This window comes from Rhinolophus sinicus, linkage group LG03 (genome assembly GCF_036562045.2).
Source record: "Rhinolophus sinicus isolate RSC01 linkage group LG03, ASM3656204v1, whole genome shotgun sequence".
Taxonomy (NCBI): Eukaryota; Metazoa; Chordata; class Mammalia; order Chiroptera; family Rhinolophidae; genus Rhinolophus; species Rhinolophus sinicus.
This window is the reverse complement of record NC_133753.1, coordinates 52,741,189-52,763,809: the sequence shown is the minus strand read 5'-3', so window position 1 is coordinate 52,763,809 and position 22,621 is coordinate 52,741,189. Positions and strand designations below refer to the sequence as shown.

Below are 22,621 nucleotides of genomic sequence, written 5' to 3'. Positions count from 1 at the left end.
CAGAAGAACTAAATTTGGGTTTTTTTTTTTTTTTTTTTTTTTTATCAAATAGCAGAACTGAGATAAATGCATGGATGTTACAGGGAATTTTACTTTGAGACAACAGGGGGAAAGATTATTCAAGTTAGGGCTGAAGAAAAAGGAAGTTCCTATCACGGTCACTAGAGGTGTTGACCACAGCTGACCAGCCACTTTCCAGAAATAGTGTAGAAAATTTACTTAAGGATATAAAATTAAATGAGGTATCACCTAAGGTTTCTCTTAAGAACAGTATTCCATGAGTCTATTTTTTATAAAAGGTCACTTTAAAAATTATGTTTAGAGGAAAATTATGTTTAGAGGAAAGCGCAAAGGAAATTGATTTGTATTAATACCTTAAGTATTAACTTCCAAGAACACAATTCTTCTCACAAATGAATATATATATATATATATATATATCATAAAAAGCAACAAATATTTCCAGGCAAAATATTAGCTAAGTGCAATGATGAAAGACATTTCACTCTTAGGTGCTAAGCATTACATAAAAGTTTAAAGATAAAGACTAACTAAATGAAATTTATAGAAACCAGGATACCTGTTTTCTCTAACTTGTTGCCTCATCTTTTCATCCTTTAAACTTTCGTGTTTTAGTTTTGCCAATTCCATAGCCAATTTTTCTTCTTGTTCAAGCTGGAGTTCCTTCAATCTTTTATTTTCTTCTGCCTGAATGAAAAAATAAATAACTTTAGTTATGTCCCCCAGAATCAGATTTTATCTTTCATCTAGGTTTAATTTTTTTATAACAGAAAACAAGTGCCTTCAGAGCAACAATCCACTATTTTAAAATACACGCTATTCAATAAATACTTTTCTAAATATTCCAACTATCATAGAAAATTTCAAACATCCAATAGTGAGAAACTATTAAAATACACCCTTAGGTAGCCATCAGTCATCTTCAACAATTACCAATATTTTGCTAATCTTTTTTCTGTACTCTTCCACTCCACTCTTACTTTTTTGTTCTTTTTTTTTTTTTGCTAGAGCATTTTAAAACAAATCCTAGATATGTCATTACCATGTATATAATTCAGTATTGATCTCTACCTAATAAGAATTTCTTCCTATAACAACCGTACCATTAACATATCTAAATAAACAATAATTCCTTAGTAAGGTCTAATACCTTGTCCATATTCAGGTATCCCCACTTGTCTCAGAGATGCTTTTCTTTTTTTTTTTTTTGGTTTGTTCAAATCAAAATCCAAACAAGGTCCACATATTGTATCTAGTTCTCATTTTTCCTAAGTCTCTCTTATTCTGCAATAGTCACCCCAAACCCCCATACACATACAGTCTTTTTTCTTCCAAGCCATTGATTTGTTGGAGAAATTAGGACCTAACTCCCAGAGAATGTCCCACATTCTCAATTTGACTGATTGCATATCCAGGATATCATTTAACTTCTTTCCATTTTGTGTTTCCTGTAAAATGGTAGAAAGATCTAGAGGCTGATTAAATTCTGTATTTAGGAAAGAATAAGCACATGAATAAATGTTCAACATCATTAACCACCAGGAATAGCAAGTTGAAATTACAGTGATATATTACTACATACCTATTGGAATGGCTAAAATAGAAAACACTAGTAAAACCAGATGCTGGTGAGAAACTCCACTGTTCACACATTGCTGGGAATGTAAAACGATACAGTCACTCTCAAAAATAGTTTGGTAATTTGTTACCAAGCCAATATGAAATTATCATATAACTCAACAACTGTACTCTTAAGCATTTATCCCATAGAAATGAAAACATGTTTATTTAAAAACCTGTACCCAAATGTTTACAGATTTATTTAAAAGAGCCAATACTAGAAATCCTTCAACAGGTGAATGGTCAAATAAACTGTGGTACCGCCATACCCTAGAATACTACTTGCCAACAAGAAGGAAGGAAGTACTGATACAAGCAACAACTTGAATGAATGTCTAGGAATTATTTAGTGAAAAAAATCCAACCCCAAAGGTTACATACTGTTTGATCCCATTTAGATAATGTTCTTGGAACGTGTTCTTTATTTTAAACTTGAGGTATTCAGAGCATAAAATTCACCTTTCACAATTCACAACTCAATGGTTATTAGTATATTCATAGTGTTGTGCAGCCATCACCACTATCTAGCTGAATTTCTTTTTTTAATAGACTAGTTTTTTGGAGTTTTGGGTTCACAGCAAAATTGAGAAGAACAGAGCTTCCATATGCCCCCTGCCCCCACACACGGTCAGCCTCCCTATCATCACCCCCCACCACTGGGACATTTGTTAAAATCAATAAAGCTACACTGACACATGATCATCTCCCAGAGTCCACAGGACTCGTGACTGTGGTGCTGGATATGCAAACCTACATGTTTACATTAGGATTCATTCTTGGCATTGTATATTACATGGTTTTGAGAACTGTATAATGACATGTATCTACCATTACAGTATACAGAGTAATTTCCCTGCCCTAAAATTCCTCTGTGCTCTGCCTATTGTTCCCTTCCTCCCTGAAATTACTGGCAATAACTGATCTTTTTACTACCTCCATCGTTTTGCCTTTTCCAGAATGTCATATACTTGAAATCATACAGTATGCAGCCTTTATAGATTTGCTTCTTCCATTTAGTAATATACATTTAAGGTTCCTCCATGTCTTTTCATGGCTTAATAGCTCACTTCTTAGCACTGAATAATATGCATTTTCCATTGTCTGGATTATTTACCCATTCACCCCCTGAAGGACATCTTGGTTGCTTCCAAGTTTCGGCAATTATGAATACAGCTGCTGTAAACATCCACGTGCAGGTTTTTGTGCGGACGTAAGTCTTCAATGTTCCAGAATGTATCCATCATTCCAAAAAGAAACCCCATACCTGAGAGCAGTCACACCAGTTCCCTCACACCCCAGCCCCCTGGGAACCATTCATCTACTTTCTATCCCTATGGATTTGCCTATTCTAGATATTTCATTTAAAGGAAATCATACAATATGTGGCATTTTTGTGTTTGGCTTCTTTCACTTAGCATAATGTTTTCATGGTTCACCCATGTTGTAACACATACCAGTAATCCATTCCTTTGTGTGGCTGTATAATATCCCATTGTGTAGATACAACACATTTTGTTTATCCATTCATCAGCTGCTGAGCATTTGGGCTGTTGCCACTTTGGGGCTATTATGAATAATGCCGCCACAAGTATTCATGTGTGAGTTTCTATGTGTATATATGTTTTTCAGTTATCTTGGGCATATGGTTAGGAGTGGAATTGTTGGATAATACAGAAACTATGTTCAGCTTTTTGAGGAACTACCAAACTGTCTTCCACAGCCACCAGAGCCCTACACTATTTTACATTTCAATGTAATAAACAAGGGTTCCAAGCTCTCTATATCTTTGCCAACATTTATTTTCATTTTTTAAAAAAATTATTACAATCCTCGTGGATCCGAAGTGGTATCTCGTTGTGGTTTTGATTTGCATCTCTGATGACTAATGACGCCGAGCATCTTTTTTGTGCATCTTGCTCATTTGTATATCTTCTTTGGAGAAATGGCTATTGAAACACTTTGCTCATTAATTTATTATTTTTTTGTCTTTTGATTGAGTTATGTACACAACATTCTTAAAATGACAAAATTATAGAAATGGAGACCATATTAGTGGTTGCCAGAGTTAAGGATGAGGTAGAGGCAGACAAGGAAGAGATGGGTTTGCTTATAAAAGGACAAAATCAGGTATCCTTTTGGTTATGGAATTCTTATGTATCTTTTTTTTTTTTTTTTTTTTTTTTTAAAGATTTTATTGGGGAAGGGGAACAGGACTTTATTGGGGAACAATGGTCAAATTGTTGTCCTTTCAATCTTAGTTGTGGAGGGTTCTGTTCAGCTTCAAGTTGTTGTTCTTTCAGTCTTAGTTGTGGAGGGCGCAGCTCAGCTCCAGGTCCAGTTGCCGTTGCTAGTTGCAGGGGGCACAGCCCACCATCCCTTGCGGGACTCAAATGGGCAACCTTGTGGTTGAGAGGACAGGCTCCAACCAACTGAGCCATCTGGGAGCTCAGCGGCAGCTCAGCTCAAGGTGCCGTGTTCAATTTTAGTTGCAGGGGGCGCTGCCCACCATCCCTTGCGGGATTCGAGGAATTGAACTGGCAACCTTGTGGTTGAGAGCCCGCGCTCCAACCAACAACTGAGCCATCCGGGGGGCAGCTCAGCTCAAGGTGCCGTGTTCAATCTTAGTTGCAGGGGGCAGAGCCCACCATCCCTTGCGGGACTCAAGGAATTGAACTGGCAACCTTGTGGTTGAGAGCCCACTGGCCCATGTGGGAATCGAACCGGCAGCCTTCGGAGTTAGGAGCATGGAGCCCTAACCGCCTGAGCCACCGGGCCGGTCCCAATTCTTATGTATCTTAACTGGGGTGCTGGATATGCAAACATACACATGATAAATTGTACAGAACTAAATACACACACACAAACACACACACACAATACTAAAAAATGAGCACAGGTAAAACTGGGGAAGTCTGAACATAATTGATGGATTGTATCATTGTTGATATCTTGTTTGCGATACTGTACTATAGCTTTGTAAGATGTACCACTGGGAGAAATGTGGTACAGGAAATATACGATCTCTCTATTATTCCTTACAACGGCATATGAATCTACAATTGTCTCATTAAAATTTTTTAATGAACAAAAAGCAATAGCAGGTACTGGTGAGGACACAAAGCAACCAGAATTCTTACACATTCCTTAAGGAAATGCAAAACAGTGCAGCAACTTTGGAAAGCAGTTTGGCAGTCTCTCATAAAATGAAACATACACATTCTATATGACCTAGCCGTCCCACTCCTAGATTTCTACCCAAAAGAAATGAAAATGTATGTTCATACAAATGTTTGCAATCAAATGTTTATAGTAGCTTTATTCATAATTGCCAAAAACTGGAAATCACTCAGATTTCCTTCAACCTGTGAATGGATAAACAAACTGTGGTATATCCATATAATGGAAAACTACGATAGCATTCAGCAATTAAAAGGAATGACTCATGCAATAACATGGAATCTTAAATTTGTTTTGCTAAATGAAAGAAGTCAAACCCATATAATTCTATTTATATGATACTATGGAAAAGGTGAACCTATTGTGACAAAAAAGAAATCAATGGTTTCCAGGAATAAGGGAGTGAGCAGTTGACTACAAAGGGGCAACACGAGGGGACTATGGTGCAATGGAATTGTTTTGCATGACATTGTGATGGTAGAAACAGAACTCTATGCATTTGTCAAAATCCAAAGAACTGTACATCACAAAGAATGAATTTTGTAATATGAAAATTAACAACAAAAATCAACCAGTACATCCATACCATGTACTACTACCCAATAATAAAATAATTATTGATATATCCAACAACATGGATGAATCTCAAGAGCATTATGCTGAGTTAAAGCCTACTCAAAATGTCACAGACATATGATTCCACATGTGTATGGAGTCATAAACATGATTACACTCAAACAACATTCTTGAAATATGAAATTATAGAGATGGCAAACAAATTAGTGGTTGCCAGGCATAGTGGGGACTGATGGCAGTGTGACTGTAATGGGGTAGTGGGAATGAGGTCTTGTTGGTGATAGAACAGCTCTGTGTCCTGAATGAGGTGGTAGTTGTACAAATCCACACGTGATGAAATGACACAGAAGCATATAAGCATACTGTACCAACGTCATTTTCCAGGGTTTGATATTGTACTAGTTACGTAAGATGTAACCAGTGGGGGAAACTAGACCGCTCTGTACTATCTGTGCAACTTCCCAAGGATCTGTAATTATTTCAACATAATTTTTTTTTAATGAAATACACCAGATGTGGGGGAACAATGGAATGCAGACTATGAGAAATTAACTGTGTTAAAAATCAATCATAACCACAATGTAGGTAGAAGTGGACATAAGTTTGGAAAACTGACCAGATATTGTAAGGCTAAAGAGAAAAAGAACTGTACTCAAATCTGTATTGTAAATTTGTTCACAAGGAGTGCAGGTTAGCAATTCTGAAATTACTTTATTTGTATACTGTGGTGGAAAGAATAAGTAAATATTGTATGCAATGAGAGCCAGCTTTCTTTTTGTTGGAGAAAGTAGTTACAAATAAGGAAACAGGAAAGGCTAAAATGACCACTGTGGTGCCAGATTGTAATCAGTGGTACCAATGTAGTCTCATAGGTTTTTTTGTTAATAAATATATGCAGGTATACACAAAAGTAAACAGATCTATGTATATGCATTGATTAGTGTACATTATTTTCTATTTCTTTCCACTTAGAGGGAGGAGAGCAGTAAAACCCCAATAATAATGAACACACCTATCATTCAGATCTTGATTTCCATTCTCCAACAAAAGGAACCAAGCCTCTTTAGAGAAATGGTGGATCTCAAGGCAAGGCAAGAATAAGCTGAGCCTGGAACATGTTGTGGTGCCAAAAAGCAAGTAAATGCAAAAGAAAAAAGAAAAAGTAGATCGTGATGTCAGAAGGGCACAGAAGACAACCTGAAAACAGTTTCCAAAGGCAATATTGGAACAACTGGAACAACAAAATAAGGAACAATAGAACTGGATTATAACCAAAAGTATAAAATAAATATCAAACAATCCACACTGATATAAATAAATAACTGAATAAATATATGGGGAAAAGGGACAACTCTTTCTTCTAGAAAAATTCCAATTAATAAATGAAGAAGGAATGAGGCACATAAAAAATTATCTTTAGAACCTGAAAGTAATATTTGTGTTGGTAAGATTCACCAAGGAATGCTAACATTAGTGCACAAAAATTTAAACAGGAAACAGGATATTTGCATAGTCTCAAAGTGCCTCTTTCAAAGTATTTAGTATTTACAAAGTACAAAATAATTCTAAAGTGTAAAGCTTTACAGACGAGAATCCTGATAGATACCACCTTAACCAATGATCAAAGTTAAAATCAAGAATAATACATATCAATATAATACACGAAAAGGTCATTACGGGCTCCGGTCAGTTGACTTTGAGTTGATCAAAAGGGAGAGTCCCCGGGTGGGCCTAACCTAATCAGGTGAGCTGATGCAGCTGAAGTCACTGCCCTTTGGACCTTAGGGAAGCAAACTGCCCTGTTCTGGACAGGGTTGTGTGGCAGGGAATGTCAACAATCTCTGGGAGATGAGGGCCTCAGTCTTACAATTACAGAGCATGAATTCTGCCAACCCCAAGACGACTCCAAGATCCAGATGAGAATGCATTCCAGACAACACCTTGATTTCAGCCCTTTGAGACTGAGCAGACAACCCAGCTGCACCACATTTGGATTTCTGATCTACAGAAACCGTGAGGCAATTGATGGATGTTGTTTTAAGCCACTAAATTTGTGATAACTTGATACATAGCAACAAAAAAACGAATATAACAAATGAACTGTACTCTTTAAAATTGTCAAGATCATGAAAGACAGAAAAAAGTGAGGAACTCTCATAGACTGAAGGAGACTGAGGTTGGAGGACATTAAGGAGACATGACAACTAATTCTGATCCTGGAACAGAACAAAGACATTAGTGGAAAAACTGATGCAAATCGGTGTTTAAAATGTGAATAAATCCTGTACTTAACAGTTTTGTACCAAGGCTAATTTCTTCACTTTGATAATTGTTCTACAACTATGTAAGATGTTAACATAAATGGAAGTCAGGTGAAGGGTATACAGAAATTATCTATACTGTTTTTGTAACTCTTCTATAAACCTAAATTTATCTCAAAATAAAAAGTTAAAAACATGTATATTTCAAAGTTCCATCTACTGAAAAGACCTGGAATCAATGATAACCCAAGAATAATAAGCACATCTAGCACCCAAATTGCCTCTACATATTATTTCCACTAAATGTTAACAGAGTTCCTTGGTACAATGGTTGATTCCAGATGTGAAGCAAGCAATTTACAAGATGAGCCTTCCATTAGTCCCGGTTTTCCAGAGAAACAAAACCAATCGGATAGGAATTGGCTCAAGTGATTATGGAGGCAGGCAAGTCCCAAGTTTCTGCAGAGTGAGTGGGAAAGCTAGAGACTCAGAACAGCCAATGGTTTAGTTCAAATCTAAGTCTAAAGAATTGAGAAACATGAAAACCACCGGTGTAGTTCCTGGCAGGCTTGAGATTCACAAGAGTTGATGTTTCAGTTCAAGTGTGAAGGCAGGAAAAAAGCTGATGTCTCAGTTGGAAGGCTGTCAGGAAAGAGGAGTTTCCTCTTTCTTGGCTTTTTTGTTCTCCTCAGGCTTACAACTGATTGCACGAGGCTCACTCTCATTAGGGAGAGCAATCTGCTTTACTCAGTTTACAGATGTAAATGTTAATCTTACCCCCAAAACACCCAGAATAATGGGTGTTTGATGCATATCTGGGCATTCCACGGCCCAGTCAAGTTGACACATAAAATTAACTATCACTAGCCTGGAACATTTTGTTCTGACAAAAAGCAAGGAAACTATCACAGATTAAGGTCTTGTCAAAAGGACACAGAAACAACAAAAGGGGATCCACTGGCCAAAGATGGGACAATTGGAACATCCAAAAGAGTAATAAATGCAATTAATTCAAGTATATAAAGACCCATGAGTCCATAAAGATAATTTTTCAGAAAGTCAAAAACTAAAGAAAACAAAATTTAAGAAACAACATAGGCAGATACCAATGACTAGGGCACCAACTATTTACTCTGAAAATCAACTATCTCCCTTTTCGGTAAGAACTATACTTAAGAACTATATTTTCAGGGACTAAATAACCTTGGTTGATGAGGGAAAGTTCTTTACAGAGCAATTTCAGGTAAATGTGAAAAGAATAACAAAATCAGAAAAGCAGTGTTTTGCAACCTCTGATGAAGGAAAAGATTCATTGGTGAAGCCACAGATGAAAGTTTGATGGGGATCTTTACAATGGAGGAGCCAGGCTATGTCACTAAACCCACTGGTCACTGAAAGTGGGACAACCAGACGTCATGTGCCTGCTGATGTGATACAACATCAAGGACAGCATCACGGTGGAGTCGTGACAAAAATGTTATACACAAATCTAATCATGCCTTTAGGGCTAACTTCCATTTAGAGGAAATTTAAGAGATAGTGGAACAAATTAAAGGAACCAATGAGGACACAAACAGGTAAATTCAGAATGTGGGATAAGCCTACACAACAATTGGCCTAGTTTAACAAGTTAAAAATATGTTAAAAATAATTAAGGATGAGGGAGGGTCTGTTTTAGATTAAGACGGACCTAATAGACATAACAACCAAATAATACTGTATGAACCTTGTTTAGATCTTGATTAAAACCAACCAACCGTAAAAGCAGATTTTTGACACAATTACAGAAATTTCATTATGAAATGGTAGTAAATGATACCTACAAGTTATTTATAATTCTATTAGGTAAGGTAGTGACACTCCTTATGCTACTACTAGTAAGAAAATATTTTATAACATGCATATTGAAGTATGCAGGAGAGTCATATACCTGGGATTGTCTTTAAAATTAAAAAAAAATAATAATGAAAAGAATAGGAAAAAAAGTCAAATCCCTAGGATCTTGCTCAAGATTAAAAAAACATGTCTAAGCTTCTGGAATTTGGAAATCACAGGGATAGATACCATTTTTAAAACTTGTGTTAGCAACTTCCCACAACTTTCTACAAAATGTTGAACACACAGAAGATACTCAAAAAAATACTGAAATAACAAAACACTTTTTTAACATTTATAAGAACTCATTTCTTACCAGTTTCCTTTTTTCTACCACCCTCATCCTTTTAAATATTTAGAAATTTCCACTGAAAAATTATCTCCATATTTTAGGAATTATATACATATAAATTGTACCTGAAATCTTTAAGGCAGTATTTCAAAAATCAAAACTATGAGTAAATTCATAAGTGCTCATTTTCTACCACTTAATAATATACATGTTTAAACTCAATAAATTTTTTAAAAAGCTATTCTTAAATTTTTGTCTTTAGAATTTTATGGAAAGCAACTGAATTGTACTTACATGAACGAAACTGTGGAAGTTAATAATTATGGATTTTGTATTTATGGGAAAAAACACCTGCGTGCTTACTCTGTTCCAATGACTATTCCAAGAGCTTTGCATATATTAACTCATTAATTATTTTTAAAAATCCTGTGAAGTAGGTACTATTATTATTACCATTTTGTAGATGAGGCATAAAAAGTAAAAGCTGCCCACTCAAGGTTCTACAGCTAATATATAGCAGGACTAGGATTCAAAGACAGTTTAGCTCCAAAATCCCAGCTCTTAACCACTACACTGGGCTGACTTACAATGAGGTATCCTTTGACTGATGATGTCATTGTCTATCTACTCACTCCAGCGTAGTAGTTGGCTTTCATCATTTCCAAGGAGCAAATGAAGAAAAAAATGATGTAAGAATGAATAGTAAAACTTACCTTTTGAATGGCTTCTTCCATATCCAACTCAAATTGTTCATTCTGTAATAATCTGAGGAATCGCTTGCGCTCAACTCGGTCATCAATTTCATTCTGCACCATTTGGTTCTTGATTTGATTCTCTATCTTTTTTAGTGCCTCAATATGCAATTTTGTGCAGTAGTTTTTATCTACTAACTTCTGATGCCTTTCACTGACACTCCAAGTTCCCCCTTTGGAAGCCTATAATGCAAAACAATAAAAATAAAATAAAAGTACGCATATTTTGGTGTTCTAAAGTCTGATTTTAAAAAACATATGATATAAGCGCCAGTAACAAAGGATACAGATAACTAATAAAAGAAGGGCCTTTGGCTTCCTTCCTAAATTCAGAGAAATATATGTAATAAATGAGTAAACATGGTAGATAAATATATTGTTATATCAGGGAAGTAGGGACTATTATTTTTACCCATCTTATAGATGAGGCGTGAAAAGTAAAAGCAAATTTACCCAAGGTTCCTCAGCTAATAAATAGCAGCACTAGTATTCAAGACGTGCAGTCGAGCTCTCACAGACCAGCTCTTTACCTCTATCCAGGGAACTCCCACCCTACAACCCCCACATAGGCCATAAAGCTCTGTTCAGATGCCCGTCAGGTCAACCCGCTGCTACTTAAATCATTCACTGTCCTGGACTTTTATTTCCACTCATTTGTTCATTGGTTTTTAAATCTTTTCCTAAATTTCCTAAAATACGCGAAATAAGATTTTTAGTAGGCAGATCTAATAGTGTGGGGAAAAGGCAAAAAAGGCTGGAAGCCACCAAGAGCGTCCCTTAAGCACCTGAGGCCTCTGAAAGCAAATACAAGTTTCCCACTAATTCTCAGGTTTGGCACTTCAAATCCTTTTTGAGAAGCAGGCTGGCTCTAAACTACAATTCAATCAATAGATAAACAAATTGTTTCGAGACCTCCGATCGGCTCACCATCTTGGCGGAGAAAAACGCTTCTCTCCAGCTACCACCTCCGGCCACAAACAAAGGTCTACTGAGCTCTTTGGCGTCTACACGGTTTCCGGGCAACGGCCGCGGTGGCGCCCTGAGCCCGACAAAGGCGCGGCCTCCCATTGGACAAACAAGATCCAATAGGCCGTGAGCTTCTTGAGGGGTCGGCGGGGAGGCTACTTCTACACAACTAAAGGAGACGAGCGGGAAGTTCAAATCTTATGTCCTGATGCAATCCCTTTGCAGTGTATTGGGGAGCTCAAGATTTCCCTCAAGCGGATAAACTCTGGTAGGGTTGAGGTCTGTGGAAACGGTTTACACAGAAATACACAAATTCCTTTCTAGTACATGAGACTGCAGTCACTTTCCACGCACAGAACATCCTGTGCTCTCAGCGCTTACCTGTTCTGCCTGGGTTGACGATTCACTTGGTCTTCAGCAGTGGGAGGCACAATCACTGTCCCCCTGGCTGGGTAATTGTGAAACACTGGGTAACAGTTGCTTCCTGGAGCCTTCTCACCACCCACAGAAGCTTTTGGTAAACTTTGGGAATAAAATGTATGGACCACGTGGATCTTATTTTGCTGTGTAATACACGGTCCAGGTGCCAATGAGAGGACAGATGATAGCAGGATGTTGGTCTGATTTATTCTATTGGCAGGTTGGACACTAAAGTCATTTTTTAAACAATTATTAGTCTCAGGTTTACAAAGCAACATAATAGTTAGACATTTACAACCCTCACAAAGTGATACCCCCCCAATCTACTACCCCTCTGACATCTTATATAGCTGTTACAGTTCCACTGACTATTCCCTATGCTGTATAAAGTCCATTTTTAATGAAAATTTAAGAACAGGAATGGGGCAGAGAAATTAATCAAGTATATTGATTTTAGAGATGACGTTTAGAAAAATTTCATCAAAACTAAAAAAATTACGGTAGTATGAGTACTTTAGTTCGTGTTATCTAATTTGAAGTCCACCTTATGTAACAATATGTCTGTTTACAGATTAATGACCAAAAGGACTTCCAGTTTCAGCTCCAAAATATAAAAAGCTTAGAAGTTGTCATGTCCATCCTTACTACCAGAAAAAGCTGAATAAACTGAAAAATAATCACTTTTCTTGGACTAATCATAGAACTGAGGTTACAGGGCAGCCCACCACCCTGAAATCTGAAGAGAGGTGAAACTCGGGAGTCCCAGTCAAGACCTACTCACCTGGAGCAGAAGCCACTGAAGCCATAAACTAGTAACAAATAGTAATTCTGATGAACTACTGGAGATTGAGTATGGACTAGCATGACTACTGGAGGTTGCAGTCTTTGGGAGACCCCCACACTTCCATGGGTTTTGCCTCCAGGAATCCCCCAGCAGGTTCTTACAATGAAGAACCAAGAAAGATCTCCTATAGGATGAGAATAATAGTCATTGTGAAATATGTCTAAAGCTTTCTCCATAATAATAAAGTCCTACTTTCCAGAGGAAAGTATTTTACCAGAGCCTTATCCCACCTGGGGCAAGGACATTTCTCAGACTACAGCCCCTCCAGCCTTCCTGTCTTACCTAAGTGGACAGAGAGGAGGTAGGAAACACTTGTGAAGGTCGCAGCCCTACTAATAGAAATTTAATCATAAAATTATAGAACATTTTCCCTTTTCCATGCTTTACCACCACACCAACAGTGCTCCAGTGTAATTACAGTTGATTACAGCTGGGAGAGCTACAAAACTCACACTCTAACAAGAAATTCTTAGAGAAATCCAAAGACAGCAGGAGACAAAAACATGAGAGGAATTTGAAACCTCTGGAACCTATAGCTACAGTAAACATTAAACACAGCCTAACTTCTAGTGATATAATAAAAAAACCTCACACCTCACTAAAACCCTATTTACTTTAGTTCCTGTTACCCAATATACCAGGTCCAGCTTTCAACAAAAAAACAAGGCTAAAGGCAAGTTACTAAAAGGCAAGGAAAAATACAGTCTGAAAGGCAAAGCAAGCATCAGAACTAGACTCAGCTTGGACACACAGTTGGTGATTATTAAACAAGAATTTTAAATAACTATGATTAATATGCACAGAGCTCTAATGGAAAATGTGGACAGCATGCAAAAACATGGGTAATGCAAGCAGAGAGGTGGGAATTCTAAGAATCCAAAAGAAATTCTAGGGCTCAAAAACACTAACAAATGAAGAATGCCTTTGTTAGGCTTATCAGTAGAATGGACACCCCTGAGAAGAGAATCAGTGAGCTTGAAGATATTTCAGTAGGAATGTCCCAATTTGAAATGCAAAAAGTTTGACAGCAAAAAGAAAACCCTGTTGGGCTTGGAGACATCACCTTAGACTCAAACTATTTTCCTGCACTAGGACTTTTGTGGTGGGGTAATGGGCAGGGGATATTGTCAATGTTTCTGTCTTTTGGGGGCCTTATTATAAACCCAGTTACCACAAAATTAAACTTGACTACAGGATGTGTACAGTGCAAAACATTTTGAAACCAGGATGCAACTGTAATGTGCATTTAATCCCCTGTTAATGAAGCAACTTCCACAAGAACTCTACAAAAGACATGGCTTATGTATAGCTTCTCATAAATTAGCCTCTAATTAAAACTTGTTGGCTAAGCTGTCAGCAGAAATTTTTATTTTGGACACTGATGTACCCCAAGCATTTAAGATAGTATGTGGCATATAACTGGTGCAAAATGAATTATTTGTTAAATGAACAAATGATTGAAATTATATTACTATTATTCATTTGGAGAAAGTTCTACCCAGAAATAACTTTGAAGAAATATTGTTTTCCATCTTAGTTTTATCAATTTTATTTATATTTTTCAAAGAGCAAACTTTATTATGTCTTTATTAATTTTTTGTATTGTTTTTCTATTTCCAAGTCCACTGATTCTGCTCTTACCATCATTAGTTCTTTCTCTATTTTCTTTGGGTTTAATTTGATCTTCTTTTTATACTTTCTTAAGGTGGAAGCTTAAATCCTTATTTAAGACCATTCTTCTTTTCAAATATAAATACAAATTTCCTTCTAAGCCCTGATTTAGCTGCCTCCGACAGATTTTGATATGTTGTGCTTTCTCATTCATTCAATTCAAAATATTCAAAGACCTTCTTTGACCCATGAATTTAGAAGTGTTTTGTTAACTTTCAAAATATTTCAGATTATCCAGGTGTCTTATTGTTATTTATTTCTAGTTTAATTCCAATTTGATCAGAGAACATACTCTGTATGACTTCAAATCTTTTAAACTGGTTGAGGTTTGTTTTATTGTGCAATGTGATCTATCCTGGTGAGTGTTTCATGTGCACTTAAAAATAACGTATATTCTGGTGTTGTTGTTGGATGTGGTGTTCTATAAACATCAATAAGGTCAGGTTAAGAATGCTATTCAGGTATTCTATAGTCTTACACTATTTCTATCTATTTGCTTTATCAATTATTGAGAGGATTGTTGAGATCATCAAGTATAATTGTGGATTTGCTTATTTTTCTTTTCGGTTTTTTTCTTTTTTTTGCTGCATGTGTTTTGAAGTTCTATTGTTAGGTGTATACACTTTAAGATTATGTCCTGATAACATTTTGATATTAACATTTTTAAATGACTTCTTTATCCCTGGTAATATTTTTTGTTCTGAAGTGTATTTGATATGAACATTGCCACTCCAACTTTTTTTTAAACTGATGCTTACATGATACATTTTCCTCTATGCTTTTATTTTGAATCTGTGTCTTTATATTTAAAATGTCTTTCCTGTATATAGCATATAGTTGAATGTTACTTTATTCAGTCTGACAATCTGTCTTTTAATTGGTATGTTTATGACATTTACATATTATTTATATGGATGGATTAAAATCTAGTTTTGCTAATTTAAAAATATTTTTTACATCTGTACTTTGTTCTTTCTTTCCTACTTTTTCTGTCTTTTAGATAATTTTTTGTGATTCCATCTTATCTTCACTATCATTTTAGTATATATATATATTTAAATATTCATATACTGTGATTCTGCTTCATTTGTTATGTATAAACCTTGAAACAGTATAATTCCAATTCCTCTACCCCATATTTTGTGCTATTGTTATTATTTTACTTTTACCTATATAAATCCACAATATGTATATTTCCATATATGTTAGACTGTTTGATATTGCCTTAAAACTCTGAAATGCTATTTTCTTTGCTTTTTCTCCAATCTTTTTCTCTTTGTGTTTCTGTTCAGTTCATTTTTATTGATATATTTTCAAATTCACTGACTCTTTCCTTGGCTGTGTTAAGTCTTCCACTGAGCGTGTCAAAGGCATGCTTCATGTTCATTACTGTTTTGGTTTTTAATCTAACACTTTCATTTACCTCTTTCTTATAATTTCCATTTTCTCAGCTAATATTATGCATCTTTTCATGTATTGTCTGCCTTTGCCATTAGAGGCTTTAACATGTTAATCATAGTAATTAAAATTTTCTGTCTGCGAGTTTCACCATCTGGGTCATATATGAGTTTTGTTCTGTTGATTGCTTCATTTTTATACACTTTTTACAATATTTTTTCTTGCTTTTCTTGTGGGTTTCATAATTTTTTGATTAAATGCCAGACATCATGTGTAAAAAAGTATAGACTACAATAAACAATATTTATGCCGGAAATAAACACACCCGTTCTTCTGCTGTAACATTAGTGTAGGAGGTTGAGTCAATGTAGTCAGGAGTTGAGCTGGATTTGAACTTTGCTGTTGCTATGGTTACCATCAGTGCTTCCCTATCTTCAAATTTCTCTAGCATTATCCTGTGCTTATACTGGGGGCTAGTTTTTTGTTTAGAAGGCTTCTCTCAATGTTCCTGATCCACCCTTAGCATTAGGCTTTCCTGCACATCAGAAAGTGTCTCTCTCCACCCTCTGACTCCTGCCCCTAGCAGTAGATCCTGGCTTTTGTTGCTCATGCTAGCTAGGCTAGACAGATGGTGGGAGGAGGGATGTTCGCGTTCGTTCTGGTTCAGTGATAGGTCAGCTAGGTCTGGTGTGTGTGTGTGTGTGTATATGGGGGTCTAACAAACTGGAAATTTTTCCCGTAATGGTAAGTTTTCCCTATTTTCTTATTGCCTTTAAAGGACATTCCAAAACCCTATCCTAGCCTGTGAAGGTTTGTATGTCTACTTCTCCAAGTTCCTTCTTCAAATATTAGCCACAGTGAACTTCTTTGAGCTCCTTCCTGCCAGAGGGGCTTTGTATGTGTGGGTCTCTGCCCTTAATAAGACCGAAACTCCACCAGCCATCTTGTCAATGAGATAATACACGCTCTGGATGGCAGAGCAGAAAAATAGAAGGAGCTTTGGTTTTTCATGACCAAAGAGCTACCACACCAGCCCTGCCCTGCCTATCCTGACCGCATGCTATATGAAAGAAAAATAAACTCATAATTATCTAAGTCTGTACCCTCTTTTTCACTCAGGATTCTATTGCTGTTAGACAAATGCAATTCTGAACTATTACAAATACTATCTCTTTTTAATCTCATGGGTGAAAGTGTTAAGAAAAACAAAACTTTTTGCAGCACTAATTACTTTTTTAGATCAATTGTTTGATTTTAAAGATTATTAGTAGAGTGGAAAACTTCTGATTTCCTTTCTCATGTTTTCCTCTCTCCCTTTTTTATCTTCTAGAAGCTACTGGCCAGTTTTTTCCTTGCCGTAATCCATGTGCTCTCTCAGAGTATTGATCAAAACATTCAATCTTTGGTTTTGTTTTCCAAAATATCCATGTGACATGTTTGTTTAGTAATTTGATAATTCCCAGAGTCATGTCATTTGCAAATTGGATAAGCATGCCTTTATTTTTAAATACTTCATAGATAAAAATGTAGACTTAGACTGGGTGAACACAGGGCCGTGACATACACCACTATCTTTCCCTTGCAAATAGATCAGCAACCTCTGACTAGGATCAATCAACTAGTTATCAATGCAGCAATTTTACTAATATACTGCCAATATTTTTATACCTTTTTTATAAGAATTTACTGAGACAATTCTCCAAGAACACTTCACTAAAGTCTAGATATATTATGATTTCTTCATTTCCCTTATCTGCTTAACATGATCCACTGATTGCTTGACAACCAAATGATAATATTTTTGGTTGAATAGATTTGGATCAACATTACTCACCTGAAATGCTCACAGATCAATAAATATAAAAGTCTTTAAAACATTAACAGGGCATAAATCTGATCATTAAACGTTTAGTTACTTGATAAAGTTAAGTTCTATCATGTACAATGAACTTCTAAATCACACTAATTTATTTTTGCAAGGAAATATTTGTAACTTAAAGACCAATTCATTAATCAAATAAACAAAGTATTTCACTCCTCAAAACATAGATTACCTGTTTAGTCAGGCAGTTAAATATATCAATACCACTTATTTCTTATAACATGGGTTATTTCAGAACACCACACACAGTAAGCAATACTTAAATGCATTACTAATTGTTTAAATTTACCAAAATGTGGCTAGCACAGAGCCCTGAACATAGTATAGCTTAATAAGTATACATTGAAGGATTCAGAATACATTTAAAATGCAGTAATTTGACTTTTAAGATTATTAGATTAGGAGGGTAATTCCGATGGGGAATCTATTGGGTAGAAAGAGGGGAACACTTTGCATTTAGTTAGAAATAAACTAAGGGGAAACCAAGTAGGTCACCAGAAATTATAAGACAAGAGAGACAAAAGACGAATTTTTAAAAGGCCAAATTGTGGAATAGTTGGCATGTTTTAAACCACAAGAGTAAGGGGAGTTGAAAAATCAATAGGATTCTGACCAAGCAGAGTTCAAGTTCTTGGTCACAGAGTGCTGGCAAAGGATTCCCACCTTAACATAATGATATCATAATAAGAACAATGTGCACTAATGAAGAAAACAGTGATTACAGGTATCGCCATACATAATCAAGTTAAAATACATTCATATTGAAGGAAATTCTGGTAAGAAGTACAAGAAAGGTATACATGTGGCAAAGACAGAAAGGTATACATGAGGAAAAGAATACGAAGCATGAATAAAACACTTAAAATTCTTGAGCCTTGGAAAAGTTCTTGTGAGCTGCAAAGCTTTTGTTCCTCTCTCTGTCCTTGGGTGTTTCATCCAAGTTAATTATATCTACTACTCTATTCATTAGTGATACTGTCTGAGAGGAACAGACAGAAGGCACAAGCATGCCCTCTTGGTATTCTGTATAAAATGACCTGGGATAAAGCAAAGCAGGTAGTGCTGCAGACTTCTTGACATAACTGTCTCCCCCAGAGTTAAGCTCCCTGTCGTGAGGGGGAGGAGACGGGGCAGGTTCAGGGTAAAAGTTTATATAGAGTTGTTATTCCTAATAGCGAAATATGATGTAACACTGCAAAATATTCTAGCAAATATGCAAGCTTTTCATTATTGTTTGCTTCCCTAACTGAGGATCTTTGGTTCTAAAAGGAATTTTAGTTATAGCTCTTTGTTTCCAGTCTACCCACAGGTGCTCTGGATTCTACAATAATTTATGTAATTTAATAGGTGGTCTGTCAGAGAAAAGGATTTTTGGCCTGAATGTCATCGAAATCAAAGGCAAATTTAATCAATTACAACAATGAGTTGATCTTACCTGAAAAAAATATCCGAAAAATTATTTTTTAATTAATAGATTGCTTTTTAGAGGAGCTTTAGGTTTACATAAAAATTGATAGAATACAGAGTTCCCATATGTCGCTGCTTCCTTCCACATGCACAGTTTCCACTATCCCTAGTATCATATATTAGGGTGGTACACTTGTTACAACTGATGAACCAATACTGATTCATTATTAACTAAAGTTCGTAGTTGACATTAGCGTTTACTCTGTTTTGTACAGGTTTATGGGTATCCACCATTACAGGATCATGCAAAATAGTTTCACTCCTCTAAAAATCCCGAGGTCCCCCTACCCATCCCTCCTTCCTTACCCCCGAGCCCCTGAATATCACTAATCTATCTATCTCTATAGTTTGTTCTTTTCCAGAATGTCATGTAGTTGGAATTATATAGTATGTAGTCCTTTGAGACTGACTTCTTTCATTTAGCAATATGCATTCAATGTTCCTCCACGTCTTTTCATGGCTTGCAAGCTCATTTATTTTTATCACTGAATAACAGTCCATTGCACAGCTTTTTAAAAAACAATTATTACATTTAAAGATGATTTCTCATGATAAATTATTACTATCATGAATTATATTTCATTGTTAAGGAAGGATTTATGCCCTCCCAGCATCAAGGAGAAATCTTCTGGTTAATTTCCCTTTGGAAGATAGCTTTTCACCTACAGGTCTAGATTAAAGGTCTAGAATACTAGAGAGAAAGAGATTTTCCTGGTAATGAATGATGGATTATGCTGATTAATGATTCCCAATAGTTACAACATAACAGGGTTGAACAGATCAGAGTTGCTAAGCTGAAATAAGGCAGGTTAATAGGTACACACTGTAAGTTCTAACTATACAGTAGAAATTATTTACAAAATTGGATTGCTTTATAAAATGAAGCAATTAGAACCAAACAATTTTTCTTTCCTTCGGAAAAATGCCTAAATCTAATCTAATTTACTGCAGCTGGACACCACCTGCAGATGACTGTTTAAGTACTCGGAACATTACACACTTATCTTTTAAATATTGATAATGCAATTTTTCATTTCTCGACATGAAATCCCACAGGGAATCATTATGCTAATAAACCTTAATGATTCTTGCAAATAAATGATCAAACCAAATTGCTACTGTTGATTTATATTAATGGATGCCTTTAGGACGAGATTTGCCAGTACGGTGCTGCCTCTTGAATCTCAATTCATCTTATTTAGCTGAAGAGCGTACATAGTTTGTTAAGTAGATGAAGTGTTTAAAATATAATGTGTTTGTGCAGTTTTTGCACTTCATAATGTTCAAGCATTACCATCTTGCCTTGTGGCAAATCTGCATTTAATGGTTTCATTGTATATAACTTCCTTTCTTACTTTTTCTCTCTGTTATATGTGGTTAGGAAGTGACTACTTTCTGGTTGATTCCAAATAGGCAGCTTCCATATGTTGAATCTGATTGTTTCATTAAGACAATAAGATCTGCCTCTGGATATTTTAGCCACCATAATCTGGCAGTCATGTTGACTATGTGATCAAATGCTAAATAACTGGGGGTGGAAAGGGCACTACTAAATGGCTTGTTGCCCCGTTTAAGCCTGGATTAACAGGTCTGGATTAGTGGGTCTCTTCCTTTTCCTTCCTCTCACTTTCACTCTTTTTCTCACACCCTCACCAAATCTATAGGAAACAGAATTCACAAAGTCAGCAATTTCCTAAAATAAAACTGGAAAATAACTCCTGAATTATTATCTATGCACTTCCAAGGTTGGGGAACACTACACAGAAAGAATGCTTATTTATTGTGGACATGAATTAAAATTTTATCTGGGTAATTTTGTAAAAAGCCACTTTTATGTAAAGTACTACATAATTTTAAAAAATGACCTTCATCTAGAAAATTGCCTCGATTGTCAAATTTTGTGCATTAAAAGTCACATTCTGAGCATAGGAGGAAAACAGTGGAGACAGAACCGGTATAGGCACAGAACTGAATAATAAGCAATGTAAATTGGTGGTTAAACAGAGGATTGAAATATATATATATCCCTATATATTGAAATCGAAATATATATGTTAGATTGAAATATATATATGTGTGTATATATATATATCCCTAAGCTATTGTTATGTGACATCACAAGCTCCCTAAATGGTATAAATAATTTAGGGAGATTGTGACGTTACGTAACAATTGCTTAGGGATTTGTCATGTGGGGTATAGAAACTGTAATTTGGTTAGTGACCACATTTAATTCATTGTAAGAGCAGAGGAGTCTCCTTCTGAAATATAAAGCTCTTACTGATTTTAAAAATATGTCTATACATAATATGTATCTGTAAACTACTTGTAGAAAGGTGTTATTTTTTTTTCATTTCTTAACTTTAGAAAAAGTGCCTAATTTGATCAAATTTGGTACACTTATGGCAATTTTTTTTCTAATGAAAAATTCACCAGACCAAAAATGTTAAATCACTAAATGAATTATTGTATTTGTTGTGAATTTTCTAATTTAGTAAAAAATACGGGGCAATCCAAATATGTAATGATCAGGAAATGATTAAGTAAACGACAGCACATCAACTAGGTACCTAGAGAAATGTGGATGTGTCTGGAGGGCCAGAGGGGCAGGCCAGGGAGAGGTGATTTGTAGGGAGTCTGAGCAGCCTCCTAGGAAAGGAGAATGGCTGCGCACTCAGTACCTGAGCAGAAACTCTAAGGTCTTAGGGAGAAAGAGGGCCACAATAACCCTCCAGGAGGAATGAAGGATGAAGAAGGCAGAGTCAAGGAGCCCTCGTTGGCTGTGGGCACTTGGAGACAGGGGAGTACTGGTGCAAGGCTGTGCAAGCTGTCCTCAGACCCCGTCCTGCTCAGTCCATTGCCATGAGAGAAAGGGGGCAGGGAGGGGGATTGTGCAGACAGAGAAAGAGGGCTGTATCAATGAACTGAAAAGCTACCAGGCAAGAATGGCCCTGAAATTTGGTAACAACCTTAACTTGAGATAATAGAGGACAACACATATAAGGAAATGCAGGGGCAAACATTTGGGTAATATTAGAAAGTATTATCCTGCTACCTTATCATTTATTGAGCACCTACTATATGCCAGTCACTTCAAATATGTGTAATTGTCATAATAGAATGCAAGTTCATTTTACATATGAAGAAAACAAGATTCAAAAGAAGTAACTTGCCAAGTTCATGGAAAGGGCCAGTAGTGGGACAGTTTTGTACCAAGACTGTCTTCCTAGCTTATGCTCTTTTCATGAGTTCAGCAGTTTTCAAACTGTGAATCACAAACAGTATTTAAATAAAAATAGAATAGCCCAGAAAATATTAGAGTACATCAAATCTAGTAAGCTAGGTATTGATTCGTGAAATTTTTAGTGATGGATGACAGATAGATAGATAGGAAGAACG

The 22,621-nt window shown here is 36.0% G+C and overlaps 1 protein-coding gene across 3 annotated transcripts in view; it reads right to left on the bottom strand.

Moving 5' to 3' along the window:
• The window catches only part of MNS1 (meiosis specific nuclear structural 1), a 64,328-nt gene that overhangs the window by 21,189 nt on the left and 20,518 nt on the right, over nucleotides 1–22,621 (bottom strand). The window contains exons 1-3 of one of the 3 annotated variants that reach the window (XM_019732322.2): nucleotides 11,487–12,181; nucleotides 10,536–10,757; nucleotides 581–708 (exon numbers count right to left, since the gene is read on the bottom strand). In XM_019732322.2, the coding sequence (XP_019587881.2) occupies nucleotides 581–708; nucleotides 10,536–10,757; nucleotides 11,487–11,642 (506 nt within the window). In that variant the 5' untranslated portion in view covers nucleotides 11,643–12,181. Of the gene's footprint in view, nucleotides 1–580; nucleotides 709–10,535; nucleotides 10,758–11,486; nucleotides 12,182–22,621 lie in introns of those variants that run through there. The other 2 variants (XM_019732323.2, XM_074327709.1) reach the window with 2 other exon arrangements.